This window comes from Salvelinus alpinus, chromosome 10 (assembly GCF_045679555.1).
Source record: "Salvelinus alpinus chromosome 10, SLU_Salpinus.1, whole genome shotgun sequence".
In the NCBI taxonomy this organism is placed as follows: Eukaryota; Metazoa; Chordata; class Actinopteri; order Salmoniformes; family Salmonidae; genus Salvelinus; species Salvelinus alpinus.
The window spans coordinates 18,896,119-18,918,268 of NC_092095.1; the positions used below are offsets into that span (position 1 = coordinate 18,896,119).

Sequence of the window (22,150 nt, forward strand, 5' to 3'; positions counted from 1 at the left end):
GTGAGACAGTAGAGGGACACAGAGGAGAGAGTGAGACAGTAGAGGGACACAGAGGAGAGAGTGAGACAGTAGAGGGACAAAGAGGAGAGAGTGAGACAGTAGAGGGACAAAGAAGAGAGTGAGACAGTAGAGGGACACAGAGGAGAGAGTGAGACAGTAGAGGGACACAGAGGAGAGAGTGAGACAGTAGAGGGACAAAGAAGAGAGAGTGAGACAGTAGAGGGACACAGAGGAGAGAGTGAGACAGTAGAGGGACACAGAGGAGAGAGTGAGACAGTAGAGGGACACAGAGGAGAGAGTGAGACAGTAGAGGGACAAAGAAGAGAGAGTGAGACAGTAGAGGGACACAGAGGAGAGAGTGAGACAGTAGAGGGACACAGAGGAGAGAGTGAGACAGTAGAGGGACAAATAAGAGAGAGTGAGACAGTAGAGGGACACAGAGGAGAGAGTGAGACAGTAGAGGGACACAGAGGAGAGAGTGAGACAGTAGAGGGACACAGAGGAGAGAGTGAGACAGTAGAGGGACAAAGAAGAGAGAGTGAGACAGTAGAGGGACACAGAGGAGAGAGTGAGACAGTAGAGGGACACAGAGGAGAGAGTGAGACAGTAGAGGAACACAGAGGAGAGAGTGAGACAGTAGAGGGACACAGAGGAGAGAGTGAGACAGTAGAGGGACACAGAGGAGAGAGTGAGACAGTAGAGGGACACAGAGGAGAGAGTGAGATAGTAGAGGGACACAGAGGAGAGAGTGAGACAGTAGAGGGACACAGGAGAGAGTGAGACAGTAGAGGGACAAAGAGGAGAGAGTGAGACAGTAGAGGGACAAAGAGGAGAGAGTGAGACAGTAGAGGGACAAAGAGGGGAGAGTGAGACAGTAGAGGGACAAAGAGGAGAGAGTGAGACAGTAGAGGGACACAGAGGAGAGAGTGAGACAGTAGAGGGACAAAGAGGAGAGAGTGAGACAGTAGAGGGACAAAGAGGAGAGAGTGAGACAGTAGAGGGACAAAGAGGAGAGAGTGAGACAGTAGAGGGACAAAGAAAGGCCAATATTGTGAAAGGGAAGGACTGAGTGAGGCAGGGAGAAGGAGATATCCATATCATAATGAGGTTGCTGCCTGGGGCAATATAAACCTCTATACATCAGTAGCAACACAATCTGAAGTCTGAAACACACATTTAAATACATACACACACAGTTTATGCAGTCCTGGTTGTGTTTGTTAGACCTGTTTATTGGGCTGTAGTTTGGGGCAGTTTTGAAGGAGTTGTTGATAATAAAGGAGCAGACTAATAGAGAAAACAAACATCCCATCGCCTCTAATGAGAACCATGTGGCCAGGCAGACACACAACACAACCACACAGCCCACACACACTTACAGGAGAACACACACACACAGGATACATACTTAATCCACACACACAGATTACAGAACATGTATACACTGTACATTCAAACTGTAAACAGACACACACTTTCACAATGTTCAGTATATAACGTCAGATAGATGTAGACTGTAAAACCACAGTCCCAGGCACAAACATTGATCGTAGAAATATTTCTAAATTCCATTCTTTTACTTTTTAGATTCATGTGTTATTGTTGTGTATTGTTAGATACTACTGCACTGTAGGAGCTAGGATCACAAGCATTTCACTACGCCCGCAATCAAATCTGATTTGAATACAGACTTTATGGATTCAATGAACCCACAGAGAAGACAGGATTATTTCCAGTCAGATGACCCAAGCTCATCCCTGTGATCTGATATGACCCCTCTGTCAACTGACCAGAGTGTGGGAGAAACTACACACCAATCACACACGCACTCCCTTTCTTTCGCCCAGACCAACATTATTTTTTCCCCCTGCTTCCCTCCAAAATGTATACACACACACACACACACACACACACACACACACACACACACACACACACACACACACACACACACACACACACACACACACACACACACACACACACACACACACACACACACACACACACACACACACACACACACACACACACACGTGCTGTCGCTCCTCTCTCTTGATAAATCTCCTCGCTTGTTCTCTCAGCCTTGGACTGTGTTTCTCTTCTAGTCCAGAAGTCCTGTTTGTATTTACCTTCTCCCAAACAAGGGGAGAGTAAAACAAAGAGAATGAAAGGATATTACCAGTTGTCAGAGTTCTGCAAATCAAAGTCCCTGTGTGTGTGTGACTGTGTGAGAATGTGAGCATGTGCTTGTGTTTAGGGGCACAGTCAGATAAAGTCCCATCCATCTGCCCCAGCGGAATCTCCTCATTCTGGGAATCAAAGATTAAACACAAACATGACATTTTCTCAAAACAATAAAAATAAAATAAATCTATAAATGTACATTTACATTTTATTAACATAGTAGATGCTCTAATCCAGAGGCATTCATAAATTAACCTTCAACAATTTCTAGGTAAGAATCTCAATTAAAAAATGAAGAACCTTGTGCCTGTCGTCAGGATTACTTCAAATAACACCCACACTGTTATTATGAGGTAGTTTGGTGTAGAGGGGCCGTCACACTGTTATTATGAGGTAGTTTGGTGTAGAGGGCCGTCACACTGTTATTATGAGGTAGTTTGGTGTAGAGGGGCCGTCACACTGTTATTATGAGGTAGTTTGGTGTAGAGGGCCGTCACACTGTTATTATGAGGTAGTTTGGTGTAGAGGGGCAGTCACACTGTTATTATGAGGTAGTTTGGTGTAGAGGGGCAGTCACACTGTTATTATGAGGTAGTTTGGTGTAGAGGGGCCGTCACACTGTTATTATGAGGTAGTTTGGTGTAGAGGGGCCGTCACACTGTTATTATGAGGTAGTTTGGTGTAGAGGGGCCGTCACACTGTTATTATGAGGTAGTTTGGTGTAGAGGGCCGTCACACTGTTATTATGAGGTAGTTTGGTGTAGAGGGGCCGTCACACTGTTATTATGAGGTAGTTTGGTGTAGAGGGGCCGTCACACTGTTATTATGAGGTAGTTTGGTGTAGAGGGCCGTCACACTGTTATTATGAGGTAGTTTGGTGTAGAGGGGCAGTCACACTGTTATTATGAGGTAGTTTGGTGTAGAGGGGCTGTCACACTGTTATTATGAGGTAGTTTGGTGTAGAGGGCCGTCACACTGTTATTATGAGGTAGTTTGGTGTAGAGGGGCCGTCACACTGTTATTATGAGGTAGTTTGGTGTAGAGGGGCCGTCACACTGTTATTATGAGGTAGTTTGGTGTAGAGGGGCAGTCACACTGTTATTATGAGGTAGTTTGGTGTAGAGGGCCGTCACACTGTTATTATGAGGTAGTTTGGTGTAGAGGGGCCGTCACACTGTTATTATGAGGTAGTTTGGTGTAGAGGGGCAGTCACACTGTTATTATGAGGTAGTTTGGTGTAGAGGGGCCGTCACACTGTTATTATGAGGTAGTTTGGTGTAGAGGGGCAGTCACACTGTTATTATGAGGTAGTTTGGTGTAGAGGGGCCGTCACACTGTTATTATGAGGTAGTTTGGTGTAGAGGGCCGTCACACTGTTATTATGAGGTAGTTTGGTGTAGAGGGGCAGTCACACTGTTATTATGAGGTAGTTTGGTGTAGAGGGGCCGTCACACTGTTATTATGAGGTAGTTTGGTGTAGAGGGGCCGTCACACTGTTATTATGAGGTAGTTTGGTGTAGAGGGGCCGTCACACTGTTATTATGAGGTAGTTTGGTGTAGAGGGCCGTCACACTGTTATTATGAGGTAGTTTGGTGTAGAGGGCCGTCACACTGTTATAATGAGGTAGTTTGGTGTAGAGGGGCCGTCACACTGTTATTATGAGGTAGTTTGGTGTAGAGGGGCCGTCACACTGTTATTATGAGGTAGTTTGGTGTAGAGGGGCCGTCACACTGTTATTATGAGGTAGTTTGGTGTAGAGGGGCCGTCACACTGTTATTATGAGGTAGTTTGGTGTAGAGGGGCCGTCACACTGTTATTATGAGGTAGTTTGGTGTAGAGGGCCGTCACACTGTTATTATGAGGTAGTTTGGTGTAGAGGGGCCGTCACACTGTTATTATGAGGTAGTTTGGTGTAGAGGGGCAGTCACACTGTTATTATGAGGTAGTTTGGTGTAGAGGGGCAGTCACACTGTTATTATGAGGTAGTTTGGTGTAGAGGGGCCGTCACACTGTTATTATGAGGTAGTTTGGTGTAGAGGGGCAGTCACACTGTTATTATGAGGTAGTTTGGTGTAGAGGGGCCGTCACACTGTTATTATGAGGTAGTTTGGTGTAGAGGGGCGTCACACTGTTATTATGAGGTAGTTTGGTGTAGAGGGCCGTCACACTGTTATTATGAGGTAGTTTGGTGTAGAGGGGCAGTCACACTGTTATTATGAGGTAGTTTGGTGTAGAGGGCCGTCACAATATCATGAGATATTACAGCCTACCTACATCATCACAATTACACTCCCCAAGCAACAACCAACACACTGCGCTTCTCACACACACACACACCTCAATGAGTCCAACTGGAAGCAAACAGTGTAATGGCCTAACACGTTGGTGCTAATAACCCACAGCTACTTGTCACAGCAGAGAGACAAGCACACACACTAGCTAACAGAGCGGAAACTAACACGTATTAACTGATTAGAAATCATTGTCAAACAGTCATTAGTAAACTGTAAATCATCATACATCATTGCTTTATGTAACTTTTAACACCCCATATCTTTCTTAATGTAAAACTAACCATTTGGATTGTCCTGCATATCTACAGTTAAGAGATACTGCAGACTGTAAAATGACCGGCGTCTCTGAAGTCACTGCATGAATTCCTCTCATACAAATAACTCCCTATTTTTGGGGGCAATCAAGTACTGTACATTTTTCCATGTCACCGAATGACAGATCTCTCAGTAAAGGCATTTTCAGTTCCAAGCAAAATGTTATTTTTCATATGTATCTGCGCTGGGAACAAGCTCGAACACAGATTCACACACACTTGCACATAGGTGCACATTTGCAGACACGCTGTAAACCTTTCTCTCAGGCTCTTGTGTGGAATCTTCTCAGGTTTATATTTAGAGCTGGGCAGAAAGGTTCAGATGGTGTGACATATCACAGATCACCTTCTCTCAGCGCATGCACACACACGCACGCACACACACACGCAAGAGAGAATGAGGGAGTTGGGTACGTTAGTGAGGCAGTGAGGTGAGAGTAGAATGAGTAAGGGGGAGGTTGAGAGGGGGGGGGTATGTGAGGGGGAGGGGGGTATGTGAGGGAGAGGGGGTATTGGTTAGTATGTGGGAGGGGGGTATGGTTAGTATGTGGGAGGGGGGTATATGGGGGTGTATGGTTAGTATGTGGGAGGGGGGTATATGGGGGGAATGGTTAGCATGTGGGAGGGGGGTATATGGGGGAATGGTTAGCATGTGGGAGGCGGGTATGGTTAGTATGTGGGAGGGGGTATATGGGGGGTATGGTTAGTATGTGGGAGGGGGTATATGGGGGGTATGGTTAGTATGTGGGAGGGGGTATATGGGGGGTATGGTTAGTATGTGGGAGGGGGTATATGGGGGGTATGGTTAGTATGTGGGAGGGGGGTATATGGGGGGGTATGGTTAGTATGTGTGAGGGGGTATATGGGGGGTATGGTTAGTATGTGGGAGGGGGTATATGGGGGGTATGGTTAGTATGTGGGAGGGGGGTATATGGGGGTGTATGGTTAGTATGTGTGAGGGGGTATATGGGGGGGTATGGTTAGTATGTGGGAGGGGGTATATGGGGGGTATGGTTAGTATGTGGGAGGGGGTATATGGGGGGTATGGTTAGTATGTGGGAGGGGGTATATGGGGGGTATGGTTAGTATGTGGGAGGGGGTATATGGGGGGTATGGTTAGTATGTGGGAGGGGGGTATATGGGGGTGTATGGTTAGTATGTGTGAGGGGGTATATGGGGGTGTATGGTTAGTATGTGTGATGGGGTATATGGGGGGGTATGGTTAGTATGTGGGAGGGGGTATATGGGGGGTATGGTTAGTATGTGGGAGGGGGGTATATGGGGGTGTATGGTTAGTATGTGTGAGGGGGTATATGGGGGGGTATGGTTAGTATGTGGGAGGGGGTATATGGGGGGTATGGTTAGTATGTGGGAGGGGGTATATGGGGGGTATGGTTAGTATGTGGGAGGGGGTATATGGGGGGTATGGTTAGTATGTGGGAGGGGGGAGGGGGGTATGGTTAGTATGTGGGAGGGGGGTATATGGGGGTGTATGGTTAGTATGTGTGAGGGGGTATATGGGGGGGTATGGTTAGTATGTGGGAGGGGGTATATGGGGGGTATGGTTAGTATGTGGGAGGGGGTATATGGGGGGTATGGTTAGTATGTGGGAGGGGGTATATGGGGGGTATGGTTAGTATGTGGGAGGGGGGTATATGGGGGGTATGGTTAGTATGTGTGAGGGGGGTATGGGGGGTATGGTTAGTATGTGTGAGAGGGTATATGGGGGGTATATGGGGGGTATGGTTAGTATGTGTGAGGGGGTATATGGGGGGGTACGGTTAGCATGTGGGAGGGTGGGTGAATGAGTAAAAAGGGGAGGGTGGGTGAGAGAGGGGGGAGGAGACAGACACGCTCATATCTAAAGTGCAGATTCTGTCACCAGTGAGATTTAATACAGCGCTTAATTATCAGCCAAGCATCTGTACAAACACCCCCTGCCTGACAGACCCACACACACACTCCTCCCTGCACACATCCCCCTGCAGACACACACACACACACACACACACACACACACACACACACACACACACACACACAAGGCTGGTATAAACTTTGACCATAAATAGTGAGATTATACAAGTGACTACATAGTGTCTTTATCAAAGAGAGAAGTGTTTTATCCACATGGTGAGAAGTATGTGTACACCCCTTCAAATTACTGGATTCTGCTATTTCAGCCACACCCGCTGCTGACGGGTGTATAAAATCGAGAACACAGCCATGCATTCTCCATAGACAAACATTGGCAGTAGAATGGCCTTACTGAAGAGCTCAGTGACTTTCAACGTGGCACCGTCATAGGATGCCACCTTTCCAACAAGTCAGTTCGTCAAATTTCTGCCCTGTTGGAGCTGCCCTGGTCAACTGTAAGTGCTGTTATTGTGAAGTGGAAACATCTAGGAGCAACAACGGCTCAGCCGCAAAGTGGTAGGCCGCACAAGCTCCCAGAATAGGACCGCCGAGTACTGAAGTGCGTAGCGCGTAAAAAATTGTCTGTCCTTGGTTCCAACACTCACTACCGAAGGTCCAAACTGTCTCTAGAAGCAACGTCAGCACAAGAACTGTTCGTCGGGAGCTTCATGAAATGGGTTTCCATGGCCGAGCAGCAGTACACAAGCCTAGGATCACCATGTGCAATGCCAAGCGTCTGCTGGAGTGGTGTAAAGCTCACCGCCACAGGACTCTGGAGCAGTGAAAATGAGTTCTCTGTTTCGGGCTAGGCCCCATAGTTCCAGAGAAGGGAAATCTTAACGCTACAGCATACAATGACATTCTAGACAATTCTGTGCTTCCAACTTTGTGGCAACAGTTTGGGGAAGGCCCTTTCCTGTTTCAGCATGACAATGCCCCTGTGCACAAAGCCAGGTCCATACAGAAATGGTTTGTCGAGATCGGTGTGGAAGAACTTGACTGACGCTTGGCTCAACCCCATCAAACACCTTTGGGATGAATTGGAACGCCGACTGCGAGCCAGGCCAAATCGCCCAACATCAGTGCCCGACCTCACTAATGCTCGTGACTGAATGGAAGCAAGTCCCCGCAGCAATGTTCAAACATCTAGGGGGAAGCCTTTCCAGAAGAGTGGGGGCAGTTATAGCAGCAAAGGGGGGACCAACTATGTATTAATGCCCATGATTTTGGAATGAGATGTTCGACGAGCAGGTGTCCACATACTTTTGGCTGTGTAGTGTGCGTGTGATGATTAATGAGCAGCACAGTGAAGAGGTTTGTGTTTGACTTGTAATGCGGGCGGTGTGACAGGACAGAGGGGGGTTGTGGGTAAGATTGATGAAATGTATATCCAACACTATGAGCCTGATCTGTAAAAGCCACCACCTCTACTGTAAAGACTGGTGTGTGTGATATATTTGATATAAAGGTGACAGATGGACCTGTCACTGTGTAACCGTCACAGGCCGCCATGTTTACCCAGGAGGCATTGCTTAGAGGGTTTGTTTTGACGAAAGGGAGCACCAAAAGGAGATCACATTTCCCTCCTCACTCATCACCCTCAGATGGCTTCATTTTTCCCTCTCTCCAGTACCTCTACCCCTCTCTCCAGTACCTCTACCCCTCTCTCCAGTACCTCTACCCCTCTCTCCAGTACCTCTACCCCTCTCTCCAGTACCTCTACCCCTCTCTCCAGTACCTCTACCCCTCTCTCCAGTACCTCTACCCCTCTGTCTGGGACCTCTTCCTCTACCCCTCTGTCTGGGACCTCTTCCTCTACCCCTCTGTCTGGGACCTCTTCCTCTCTCTCCAGTACCTCTACCTCTCTTTCTTGCTCCCTCTCTTCAGTTCCCCTCCCTCTTTCTCTCTCTCTTAATCTATTTCACTTTTTCTCTCCCTTTTACCTCCAGATGTTTATCTCGCACATAAAACACAAACACACGTCTCTTCCTGTGTACAGAGGGGTTGCTGACAGATGTATAGATAGCAGCGTGAAGGAGACATGGAAAGGGGGAAGAAAAGAGGGGAGGGAGGGAGACATCCGCCTGACTACCAACCACAAGATCAACAGAGATGAGCCTCACCTCCGAAAAACTAAAGAAACAAAGTGAAAAAAAGCAGGGGAAGGAGAAGGAGTGGTAAACTAGGACAAGAGATACACTGCAATGTCGCTCCTAGGAATTATATTTGTATAATACATATATATTTGCTCCTGCTCTCCCTAACAAACACAAACCCACCCACCTACACATGTTACATACACGCTACACACACAGTGGTGGCTCTAACCTGAACCTCAATCAGTTATTTTAAGTGTGATGTGAGATAAGTCTGCCTGCTTTCATCGGTGGTGACCTGTCCTCTCACCACAGCTCCCTGGGCCTGTCCTCTCACCACAGCTCTCTGGGCCTGTCCTCTCACCACAGCTCCCTGGGCCTGTCCTCTCACCACAGCTCCCTGGGCCTGTCCTCTCACCACAGCTCCCTGGGCCTGTCCTCTCACCACAGCTCCCTGGGCCTGTCCTCTCACCACAGCTCCCTGGGCCTGTCCTCTCACCACAGCTCCCTGGGCCTGTCCTCTCACCACAGCTCCCTGGGCCTGTCCTCTCACCACAGATCTCTGGGCCTGTCCTCTCACCACAGATCTCTGGGCCTGTCCTCTCACCACAGATCTCTGGGCCTGTCCTCTCACCACAGCTCTCTGGGCCTGTCCTCTCACCACAGCTCTCTGGGCCTGTCCTCTCACCACAGCTCTCTGGGCACTCAGTCCCACTCAACAAGGTAAGGGCCCAATCATCCTTCACATTAAGCTACAAGAATGCGTATTTGAATTAGTATATACTAAGTCAACAAAACAATATTTACAGTAGGAGGGATGAAATAAAGCCAACTGTTATTGGTTGAATTTCAGGGTGACAGGAATGTTACGTTGGAGTGGTCCCTTAACGTCAGTTAAGGTTTTAATTGAATAGACTCAGTCTGACTAATTACAGTGCTACTGAATGGTCTCATTGTCAAGAAAAGCATTTTACTGTACTTAACTGGAAACCGGTCTCCCTTTCCCTCTCATTCTCTTATGGAAGTGTGTACTTTTCCCTAGCCACACTCTACCCACACACACTCTACACACACACACACTACCTACACACACACACTACCTACACACACACACACACACACTACCTACACATCAGTACACATCCCTCTTCGTACACACAGTCTGAGACACAATGGAGTGTAGAGGCTGTAACCCTGTCTGCCATCTGCAGACTATCTGTCTAACAGACAAATTATCTCCACTAAAACATGCAGACTGTGCCGCAGTGGTGGAAAAAATACCCAATTGTCATACTTAAAAGTAAAGATCCCTTATTAGAAAATGACTTAAGTAAAAGTCACCCAGTAAAATAGGGCGGCAGGTAGCCTAGTGGTTCGAGCGTTGGACTAGTAACTGAAAGGTTGCCAGATCGAATCCCCGAGCTGACTGTTAACCCAGTGTTCCTAGGCCGTCATTGAAAAGAAGAATTTGTTCTTAACTGACTTACCTAGTTAAATAAAGGTCAAATAAATAAAAAATACTACTTGCATAAAAGTCTAAAAGCATTTGTTTTTAAATATACTTAAATATCAAAAGTAAAAGTATAAATCATTTCAAATTGCTTTTAATTTTGCAAACCAGAGGGCACCATTTTCTTGTTTTTTTTAGTTTGTGGAAAGCCAGGGGCACACTCCAACACTCAGACATCATTTACAAATGAAGCATGTGTGATTAGTGAGTCTGCCAGATCAGAGGCAGTAGGGATGACCAGGGATGTTCTCCTGATAAGTGTGTGAATTAGACCATTTTCCTGTCCTGTTACCTATTCAAAATGTACTTTTGGGTGTCAGGGAAAATGTATGGAGTAAAAAGTACATTATTTTCTTAAGGAATGTACTGAAGTAAAAGTTGTCAAAAATATAAATAGTAAAGTAAAGATAACAAAAAAAATACTTAAATAGTACTTCAAAGTATTTCTACTTAAGTACTTTACACCACTGCTGAGACGGAGTGTGTGTTTATTCTCACATGACGGTAATCCAGCCACTTAGAATCAGCAGACTCTACATGAAAACAACAAACACAGACCCTCAACTCAGCCAGCCTAATTCACAGGTTGAAATGGAATCTGACCAGAGCATTCTGTGTTCTATAGAGTGTCTCCTATGCCAACGTGTTTGTGTGTGTGTGTGTGTGTGTGTGTGTGTCTGTGTGTGTGTGTCTGTGTGTGTGTGTGTGTGTGTGTGTGTGTGTGTGTGTGTCTGTGTGTGTGTGTGTGTGTGTGTGTGTGTGTGTGTGTGTGTGTGTGTGTGTGTGTGTCTGTGTGTGTGTGTGTGTGTGTGTGTGTGTGTGTGTGTGTGTGTGTCTGTGTGTGTGTGTGTGTGTGTGTGTGTGTGTGTCTGTGTGTGTGTGTGTGTGTGTGTGTGTGTGTGTGTGTGTGTGTGTGTGTGTGTGTGTGTGTGTGTCTGTGTGTGTGTGTCTGTGTGTGTCTGTGTGTGTGTGTGTGTCTGTGTGTGTGTGTGTGTGTCTGTGTGTGTGTGTCTGTGTGTGTGTCTGTGTGTGTGTGTGTGTGTGTGTGTCTGTGTGTGTGTGTCTGTGTGTGTGTGTCTGTGTGTGTGTGTGTGTGTGTGTGTGTGTGTGTGTGTGTGTGTGTGTGTGTGTGTGTGTGTGTGTGTGTGTGTGTGTGTGTGTGTGTGTGTGAGAGAGAGACCGGGATGAGAGGAGAGAAAGCGATACAGCACTATGTGTCTTTCATCTCTTTCTCCAGGAAGACACCAGACACCTTAATTACCTCCACCTGTGAGCAGACAAAGAGACACACACACCAATCTCTACTCTGCCACACCCCGATTCCCACGGTAACACTCTAGAGCCCACACAGACCCAAAGAGGAGAGGGAGGAGGGAGTGGAAGATGAGGAGATGGCTGGGTGGAAGAGGTGAGGAAGATGTACTCACATCCAGTGAGTCCTCGTTGACGATGAGGAGGGACATGCCGTGGGTCACCAGACGACAGGAGTAGCCTGAGACAGAGAATACAATACCAGATTCAGCACAGAAAGAGACATCTCTCTCTCTTCCTCCATGCACCTCTCGCTCTCTCTTCCTCCATGCACCTCTCGCTCTCTCTTCCTCCATGCACCTCTCGCTCTCTGTCCCTCCCTCCATGCACCTCCCGCTCGCTCTCCCTCCCTCCATGCACCTCCCGCTCGCTCTCCCTCCCTCCATGCACCTCTCGCTCTCTCTCCCTCCCTCCATGCACCTCTCGCTCTCTCTCCCTCCCTCCATGCACCTCTCGCTCTCTCTCCCTCCCTCCATGCACCTCTCGCTCTCTCTCCCTCCCTCCATGCACCTCTCGCTCTCTCTCCCTCCCTCCATGCACCTCTCGCTCTCTCTCCCTCCCTCCATGCACCTCTCGCTCTCTCTCCCTCCCTCCATGCACCTCTCGCTCTCTCTCCCTCCATGCACCTCTCGCTCTCTCTCCCTCCATGCACCTCTCGCTCTCTCTCCCTCCATGCACCTCTCGCTCTCTCTCCCTCCATGCACCTCTCGCTCTCTCTCCCTCCATGCACCTCTCGCTCTCTCTCCCTCCATGCACCTCTCGCTCTCTCTCCCTCCATGCACCTCTCGCTCTCTCTCCCTCCATGCACCTCTCGCTCTCTCTCCCTCCATGCACCTCTCGCTCTCTCTCCCTCCATGCACCTCTCGCTCTCTCTCCCTCCATGCACCTCTCGCTCTCTCTCCCTCCATGCACCTCTCGCTCTCTCTCCCTCCATGCACCTCTCTCTCTCTCTCCCTCCATGCACCTCTCGCTCTCTCTCCCTCCATGCACCTCTCGCTCTCACCTATGTTGATGGCGGTCTCCTGTTTGTCTCCGGTGAGGACCCAGATCTTGATGTCGGCCTTCATCAGAGTAGCGATGGTCTCAGGGACCCCTGCCTGGAGACGGTCCTCTATAGCTGTGGCCCCCAACAACAACAGATCCTACAGAGAGAAAGAGGGGGGGGGGGGGGGGGGCTCTTAAGCTACAACCAAGTTGATGAGACAGGCTGGGCAGTAGAAGCATTAGAGTGTAAGAAGTGGTGTGTATCATGTCTCTGTATGTGGGTCAAACAGCAGCATGGGGAAAGTCTTAATGTTTCCCAAACATTTATTTTGAACTCTATTAAAACACGCAAACAAAGTCATGTAGTCAAACATACACACCCACACACCAGTTTTAAGGGGCTCTTGGCAGACTGGTGAGGGTAATTATCTCTGTAGTCTTCCAGTCTACCTCAACCCCTTCCTCTTCCCTCACTTTTATCCCATCACCTTCCCCCTCCTCTCCTCTGGGCCGTCTCTCAAAACCCCTCTTTACTGGAGTCCTGCCTCTCATTATAGCCAAACAAAGGCAGCTGTGGAGTCATGTGCCTTCCTAATGGCCAGCCTCAATGAATACACTCTCAGAATTATTTTTGTGTCTACAGCTGCCATGTCCAGACTATTAATGACCACAGACATGATCATGTCCAGATGTATACTGGAGATGTCCTCTGGGTTACAGGGTGTCTGTACTGTTGACACCTTAGGGGAGTGACCGACTGGTGTTAGCACACACAGAGAGAGAGAGAGGGGGGGGGGGGGGGGGGGGTTTCCTCTGGGGAAACAGGGATTCTTCAGTACTGAGAGGTCATAATTCTCAACAGTTGATAAGTGGGACCACTCTGCCCTCTGCTGGACAAACTACCCAGCCCAGCAACACACTGACTAAAGGGGATGGAGTGAGGGGTAGTCACCATCTTACCAACCCAGCAACACACTGACTGAAGGGGATGGAGTGAGGGGTAGTCACCATCTTACCAACACACTGACTGAAGGGGATGGAGTGAGGGGTAGTTACCATCTTACCAACACACTGACTGAAGGGGATGGAGTGAGGGGTAGTCACCATCTTACCAACACACTGACTGAAGGGGATGGAGTGAGGGGTAGTCACCATCTTACCAACACACTGACTGAAGGGGATGGAGTGAGGGGTAGTCACCATCTTACCAGCCCAGCAACACACTGACTGAAGGGGATGGAGTGAGGGGTAGTCACCATCTTACCAGCCCAGCAACACACTGACTGAAGGGGATGGAGTGAGGGGTAGTCACCATCTTACCAACCCAGCAACACACTGACTAAAGGGGATGGAGTGAGGGGTAGTCACCATCTTACCAACCCAGCAACACACTGACTGAAGGGGATGGAGTGAGGGGTAGTCACCATCTTACCAACCCAGCAACACACTGACTGAAGGGGATGGAGTGAGGGGTAGTCACCATCTTACCAACCCAGCAACACACTGACTGAAGGGGATGGAGTGAGGGGTAGTTACCATCTTACCAACACACTGACTGAAGGGGATGGAGTGAGGGGTAGTCACCATCTTACCAACACACTGACTGAAGGGGATGGAGTGAGGGGTAGTCACCATCTTACCAGCCCAGCAACACACTGACTGAAGGGGATGGAGTGAGGGGTAGTCACCATCTTACCAACCCAGCAACACACTGACTAAAGGGGATGGAGTGAGGGGTAGTCACCATCTTACCAACCCAGCAACACACTGACTGAAGGGGATGGAGTGAGGGGTAGTCACCATCTTACCAGCCCAGCAACACACTGACTGAAGGGGATGGAGTGAGGGGTAGTCACCATCTTACCAGCCCAGCAACACACTGACTGAAGGGGATGGAGTGAGGGGTAGTCACCATCTTACCAACCCAGCAACACACTGACTGAAGGGGATGGAGTGAGGGGTAGTCACCATCTTACCAACACACTGACTGAAGGGGATGGAGTGAGGGGTAGTCACCATCTTACCAGCCCAGCAACACACTGACTGAAGGGGATGGAGTGAGGGGTAGTCACCATCTTACCAACCCAGCAACACACTGACTGAAGGGGATGGAGTGAGGGGTAGTCACCATCTTACCAACACACTGACTGAAGGGGATGGAGTGAGGGGTAGTCACCATCTTACCAACCCAGCAACACACTGACTGAAGGGGATGGAGTGAGGGGTAGTCACCATCTTACCAACCCAGCAACACACTGACTGAAGGGGATGGAGTGAGGGGTAGTCACCATCTTACCAACACACTGACTGAAGGGGATGGAGTGAGGGGTAGTCACCATCTTACCAACCCAGCAACACACTGACTGAAGGGGATGGAGTGAGGGGTAGTCACCATCTTACCAACCCAGCAACACACTGACTGAAGGGGATGGAGTGAGGGGTAGTCACCATCTTACCAACACACTGACTGAAGGGGATGGAGTGAGGGGTAGTCACCATCTTACCAACCCAGCAACACACTGACTGAAGGGGATGGAGTGAGGGGTAGTCACCATCTTACCAACCCAGCAACACACTGACTGAAGGGGATGGAGTGAGGGGTAGTCACCATCTTACCAACACACTGACTGAAGGGGATGGAGTGAGGGGTAGTCACCATCTTACCAACCCAGCAACACACTGACTGAAGGGGATGGAGTGAGGGGTAGTCACCATCTTACCAACCCAGCAACACACTGACTGAAGGGGATGGAGTGAGGGGTAGTCACCATCTTACCAACACACTGACTGAAGGGGATGGAGTGAGGGGTAGTCACCATCTTACCAACACACTGACTGAAGGGGATGGAGTGAGGGGTAGTCACCATCTTACCAACACACTGACTGAAGGGGATGGAGTGAGGGGTAGTTACCATCTTACCAACCCAGCAACACACTGACTGAAGGGGATGGAGTGAGGGGTAGTCACCATCTTACCAACACACTGACTGAAGGGGATGGAGTGAGGGGTAGTCACCATCTTACCAACCCAGCAACACACTGACTGAAGGGGATGGAGTGAGGGGTAGTCACCATCTTACCAACACACTGACTGAAGGGGATGGAGTGAGGGGTAGTCACCATCTTACCAACACACTGACTGAAGAGGATGGAGTGAGGGGTAGTCACCATCTTACCAACACACTGACTGAAGGGGATGGAGTGAGGGGTAGTCACTATCTTACCAACACACTGACTGAAGAGGATGGAGTGAGGGGTAGTCACCATCTTACCAACACACTGACTGAAGGGGATGGAGTGAGGGGTAGTCACCATCTTACCAACACACTGACTGAAGAGGATGGAGTGAGGGGTAGTTACCATCTTACCAACACACTGACTGAAGGGGATGGAGTGAGGGGTAGTCACCATCTTACCAACACACTGACTGAAGGGGATGGAGTGAGGGGTAGTCACCATCTTACCAACACACTGACTGAAGGGGATGGAGTGAGGGGTAGTCACCATCTTACCAACACACTGACTGAAGGGGATGGAGTGAGGGGTAGTCACCATCTTACCAACACACTGACTGAAGGGGATGGAGTGAGGGGTAGTCACCATCTTACCAACACACTGACTGAAGGGGATGGAGTGAGGGGTAGTCACTATCTCACCATGCTAAACAGTACAGAGATATATCTTTGCAATATCTAACTACACATGCAATGCTAATCACTAACCGCTAAGCCCAACCTTAACCCTTACCTTCTCCAGCAGTTCATAGCAGTCCTCTAGTTTCTGGGCCCGGTCTTTAATGATAGTGCTAATCCGAGTGTACTCCTTCAGCCACTCCCGATATACCCCCTCCTCCAGATCAACATAGGTGAAACACAGAGTCCGCAGACCTGGGGGGGGGGGGACAAGGTCAACATGTAATACAGTAGTAATAATGTAGATAATAAAAAGGGGGTGAAAGGGGAAAATGAATCTTGCAGAGAAAAAGATGGTAAAAAGGTAAGAGAACGTAGACAAAAGCTAGCAGGAACAAATATGACCAGCACATTTAAAAAGAGAAAGGACGTACCCTCGGTGGCGAACTGTTCCAGATGTGCCATGGTCAACTCTTTGTACTGAGACGCATCAGTGAGACGCTCAAAGATCACATTATCCTGAAACACACACCATGACATCATCAACACGCGCCGGTTCATCTTCAATATGAGCAATGCCACTATGGGAATAAACGGTGGTGCATTCAATGACTGGGGTTATACTCACTGCTCCCTTGCAGTACAGACGCAGTTTCCCATCGGGGGTTCGGACCACTACAGACATGCGCTTACGGTTACTGTAGAAAAGGGAATGACTGTTAAGTGTCTGTGAATGTGTGTGTGTCGTGATTGTGTGTGGTTTTACTTACCTTGAAAACTCCAGCACATTCAGCAGCTCAAAGCTCTTCTCCTTCCCCCTCTGAAAGACACAAACAAATAGAAAGAATTCAACAGAGAAGAGGATGAATATTTACCTTTCTTCAAATGACGCACTCCATCCCGTGTCTCAAACCCACACTTACAGCTTCCATGATAACTGAGCCAGGAGTTCTTGCTGTGAAAACGAAGCCCAGACCTTTGGCTCCTTTCACCAGAGCTCCTTCATCTGAGGAAATGAAAACGCACATGCAGTGCACATACATGTTGAGTTGATTCGATTGGCTCTAATGTGTAGTAGCTTGGATGTGATTGGCTCTAAGGTGTAGTAGCTTGGATGTGATTGGCTCTACTGTCTAGTAGCCGAGTTATGATTGGCTCCTAGGTGTATAAGCTGCGTCGTGATAGGCTGTCTACCTGGCGAGGAGGCCTGGTAAATAAGCTGGTCCTCCTCTCTCTCTGGAACCACGGTGTGACACACCGCCATCATCGTCAGGAACTCACAGATCTGAGCAGAGGTCGGCTGGAGAGAGGGAATGAGAGAGAGAGCGAGCAACAAAGAGAAAGAGAGCAGTCATACACAGCCCAGTGTCAATCTCTTTCAGTATAATAATTATCATGACAGAAGGGGAACACCTACATGGCTCTTCTCAATGTTCTGGAGGAGAGTGGGGTCATCAAACTCTGTGGAGTTAAGACTGCTGGACGGCAGGGGGCTGAGAGGAGACAGAATTAAACACTACTAATTGACACTAACTACATAAAACTAAAATAAAGCACAGCCAAGGTTACTGACCTGAAGTCCTCCATGGAACGATCAACATCTAGGTCAGGGAAGTGGCCGTATGTGATTCCAGCGATGGTACACTTCTTGAAATGCATGACGTTACAGGTGAGAGTTCCTGTCTTATCAGAAAACAGATACTTCACCTGGGAGAGAGGGGAAAAAGGAAGGATATCAGTTCACAACAGGAATCAACTCTGATTGGTTGAGCCCGGATGTGAACATGATAAAGATTGGTGGAGTCCATCCTCACCTGGCCCAGTTCTTCGTTGAGGTTGGATGTTCGAGCCATGGCGGGTGTGTCTGTCTCCGCGTAGTACATCTCCACATCCTGACACCAAACACAGAGAAGTTGGATGAAAGACATCTAAAGACAGCCAAACGCTCTCTAAACACACACGAGCCTGCGTCCGTGCGTACCCAGTTGATGAAGAGTGCCTGTGTGAACTTGACCACCTCCAGAGTGACCAGCAGGCTGATGGGGATGAGGTTGTTGTAGAGGATGATGAAGGTCAGCAGGTTATACCAGAAGTTAGTGGAGATGTCACCTGTAGACACACACACACACACGGTTGTATGGAAGAAGAATAAATGACTAAGAGGCATGTGTGTGTCCAGGGGTGTGTGTGTATTCTCACCGGCGCGTGACAGGTACCAGCAGGCCTCCTCAGTATGTTGTTTGTTCCAGATGGAGGCTCCTATAGAGCTCACTAGCGCCATCACCAGGAGGATGCAGAACAGCACCAGGATCTGGACGTTGGTCACCCGCTCCACGTTAGAACGCTTCAGAGGGGCCTTGGTCGAGTTCTGGAAGGAACATTCACCACATTATTACATCCTTCATGTGGAACTACAAAACACCCCAAATGGCACAGAGTTCAGGAACTCAGACGACCACTATGGAGACAGAACAGCAAACTCTACAGCCTCTTTTACAGTATTAGTTTAGATTTGCTTGATTCAAGGCTTGAAATGTCTCACCTGCATCAGTTTGGAGTCATGTCCAGTGTAGACTATAATACCCACAACCCATTGTGTGTTCCTGAGCTGGGCACCTCGCAGCAGCACCTGGTCAGGACCCAGAGGAACCGCACTGGAAAGAGAACAGTGACAAGCAGGTGGAGGTTCAAAATGATGCAATCCTATGTTAGGTGTGTGTTCAGAGAGAGAGAGGGGCAGTCATGCAGACGAACAGCTCCTGACTTCTGGTTGCTAAGAGTGAGATTAATAAGATTAAATTAGCAAAAAATATATAGGTAATCAAATTGTACAACTGACGATCAACACAGGAGGAAAAGATTGACAGAGTGTGAGTTTAAAAAAAACTAATTAAATTCAACGCAGCAGCAGTGACTGAGATACTCCTTACCACCCCCCCATACCGACCACCCCTTATACACACCCCCAGTCAACAAGGAGGCTCACATGGGGACACCTACTACAGAGAGAAGCTCTATGGAACCCCTGACACACCACTCACTGTACCCAGACCCTGTGTACCCCAGCCCCAGACACACCCCTCACTGTACCCTGCCCCAGACCAAGCCCCAGCCGTAAATCCACTACTCTGGTAAAACTCACTGAGGGGGCCATCCTCATTGACTCAAATGGGAAATTCATCCAAGAGGATAAACTCTTCCCCCACCACAAGGTGTCCAAAATATGGTGCCCAAAAACACAGGATGCACTCCACATCCTGTCCCAGCCTGACTTTGGCACACAAAGCCGCATTATTATTCACACACGCACCAACAACCTGTGAGAAGAGCCGGAGAGAGATGGCAGCCTGGTCTACAGAGTAGAGGGCCTCTGAGTGGTTCCCCACCTCCCACATCACCATCTCCTCTCTGCTGCCCCGCAAAGACTTTCATCCCATATACCATTCAGAAGGTCAATGCTGACATCACCAGAGGGTGTGGCCTACTCACGAACGTGTATGTTGCTCACCACCCCAACAATCACCCCAAAGCACCTGCACGACCACTCCCACCCGGGGAAGCAGACAGTAGGTATGTTTGTCAAGTCTCTAAAGCAAGTGGCACTTGGTAGACACCCTATACCGCACTGGACAGAGGACCACCCAGAGCCCCCTACCAGACCACTGCACCAACAAGGAGCCCCAGGCCCCCCCAGACACAGCACACCCCACAGGTCCCACCCACCACCAGAGCATCACCACCTCCATCGGCGCAGCCAGACTGGACCGGGCCCAGCCTACTACCCCACACCAGACCACCACCTCTACCAGACCAGAGAGGAAGCCCCAGAGGACAGGAGAACTCTGGAGGATTGAGTGAGATTAAACAGCTCCTCCAATACATCAGCACTAAACACACAGCTACTGTACTAAAAGTTTACTTGTTCGATGAATAGTTACTGTATTTCTGACTGTTATCCTGTTAATCACTCTGAACAACTCAGTAGTTAGTAGTTACTGTATTTCTGTTAATCACTCTGAACAACTCAGTAGTTAGTAGTTACTGTATTTCTGTTATCCTGTTAATCACTCTGAACAACTCAGTAGTTAGTAGTTACTGTATTTCTGTTATCCTATTTATCACTCTGAACAACTCAGCAGTTAGTAGTTACTGTATTTCTGTTATCCTGTTTATCACTCTGAACAACTCAGTAGTTAGAAGTTACTGTATTTCTGACTGTTATTCTGTTTATTACTCTGAACAACTCAGTAGTTAGTAGTTACTGTATTTCTGACTGTGCTATTCTTTCTTTTTGCAACATGAAAACATTCAGGGCCTAAACTCATCAACCTTTGGGCTGAAGAGTTTTGTACAGGAGTTTAAATAAAATCTTAAAGATGTTGACGTCATCATTCTGCAGGAGACATGGTGTAAGGCTGACATTGTCACTCACTGTCCCACAGGCTACAGAGAGGTAATTGTGCCGTCACAGAAACACAGCTCTGTCAAGAGGCAGAGACTCTGGAGGATTGATCATTTTCTACAATCCCAACTACAAAATCTAATTGATCCCCTAAATATCACATTTGGTTAAAACTATATTACTGAGAGGAGATCTTCCCCACCCTTGAACGTGCCATTTCCAGGCCCAGGGAAATGTGCTCATCTGTGGGGACACAAATGTGCACACAGGAACACTACCTGATCTAACGAGCACACGAGGGGACAGCTTTATTACAGGCCATACTGTTTCTAACGGTCTTAATCTCCCCCATAGAAACAACAGTGACAGCACCGTCAACAAAAACGGAAGGGATCTGTTGCAGCTCTGTTGAAGCCTGGGTCTGTACTTTGTCAATGGTAGGTTACGGGGCGACTCGTTGGGGAGATTGACCTATTGCTCACCTCTTGGCCACAGCACGGTAGACTATATGATTACAGACATTGACCCTTTCTCTCTCAGCTCATTCACCATCAAGCCACTAACACCTCTGTCTGATCACAGCCAAATGACGTTGTTCCTCAAAAGAACAGACCTGGAAACAACCACACATTCACAGCTCAGTAAGCTGTACAACATCAGAAATTCATACAGATGGGCCCAAAACAGCACAGAAGAATACCAGAAAGCAACCAGTAACCAAAAAATCCAAACACTCTTAGATAACTTTCTGCATACCACATCCACTCACAGTAAAGAAGGCATCAATCTAGCAGTAAAAAAACATTAACAATAAATTCAGGCAAACGGCAAAAGAAGCACAACTGAAATTGATTTTAAAAAACGAACCAAAAAAGACCACAGATGACAACTGGTTTGATGCAGATTGTAGAATTATAAGGAAAAAAACAAAAGCACAGATACCCCAATAATGATGAATTACACCTTAATTACTGTGAGACTTTAAAACTCTATAGAAGTACACTCAGAAGCAAAAAAAGCACAGTACAACAGCAAGAATCTGACAGTGAGGAGTCCATAAACACAAACAACTTCTGGCAAAATTGGAAAAACCTAAAAGAAATCTAATCTAGAGGAATTAGCGATAGAAAATGGAGAGATATGGACGAGCCATTTACAACACTGTTCACATTGATGCAAACGCAGAACAATGCCAAATTCATTAGAAGTTTAATGGAGTAGAAACATTTATGAAGGACAATGAAAATCCATTGGACTCCCCAATTACTGACCATGAGCTCTATAAGAAACTTCAGGCCTCAAATTTAAAAAAGCATGTGGACCTGATGGAATCCTAAATGAGATGCTCAAATTCACTAGTGCAAACTTTCAACTGGCTATATTAAAACTGTTTCATTTGATCCTGAGTGTAGGTTATTTCCCTGACATCTGGAATCAAGGACTCATAACCCCAATCTTTAAGAATGGAGACAAATTTGACCCTAACATGCTGGCCACACTGC

At 48.0% G+C, this 22,150-nt stretch overlaps 1 protein-coding gene across 3 annotated transcripts in view; it reads right to left on the minus strand.

The window, feature by feature from the left end:
- The window catches only part of LOC139531642 (phospholipid-transporting ATPase IB-like), an 87,118-nt gene that overhangs the window by 36,420 nt on the left and 28,548 nt on the right, over positions 1 to 22,150 (minus strand). For all 3 annotated transcript variants that reach the window (XM_071328284.1, XM_071328285.1, XM_071328286.1), the window contains 14 exons: positions 18,789 to 18,900; positions 18,446 to 18,614; positions 18,228 to 18,355; positions 18,061 to 18,138; positions 17,820 to 17,953; positions 17,664 to 17,739; positions 17,441 to 17,546; positions 17,170 to 17,252; positions 17,017 to 17,066; positions 16,875 to 16,944; positions 16,681 to 16,765; positions 16,362 to 16,501; positions 12,634 to 12,772; positions 11,747 to 11,811 (listed from right to left, as the gene is read on the minus strand). In XM_071328284.1, coding sequence (XP_071184385.1) covers positions 11,747 to 11,811; positions 12,634 to 12,772; positions 16,362 to 16,501; positions 16,681 to 16,765; positions 16,875 to 16,944; positions 17,017 to 17,066; positions 17,170 to 17,252; positions 17,441 to 17,546; positions 17,664 to 17,739; positions 17,820 to 17,953; positions 18,061 to 18,138; positions 18,228 to 18,355; positions 18,446 to 18,614; positions 18,789 to 18,900 — 1,435 coding nt within the window. The remainder of the gene's footprint in view (positions 1 to 11,746; positions 11,812 to 12,633; positions 12,773 to 16,361; positions 16,502 to 16,680; positions 16,766 to 16,874; positions 16,945 to 17,016; positions 17,067 to 17,169; positions 17,253 to 17,440; positions 17,547 to 17,663; positions 17,740 to 17,819; positions 17,954 to 18,060; positions 18,139 to 18,227; positions 18,356 to 18,445; positions 18,615 to 18,788; positions 18,901 to 22,150) is intronic.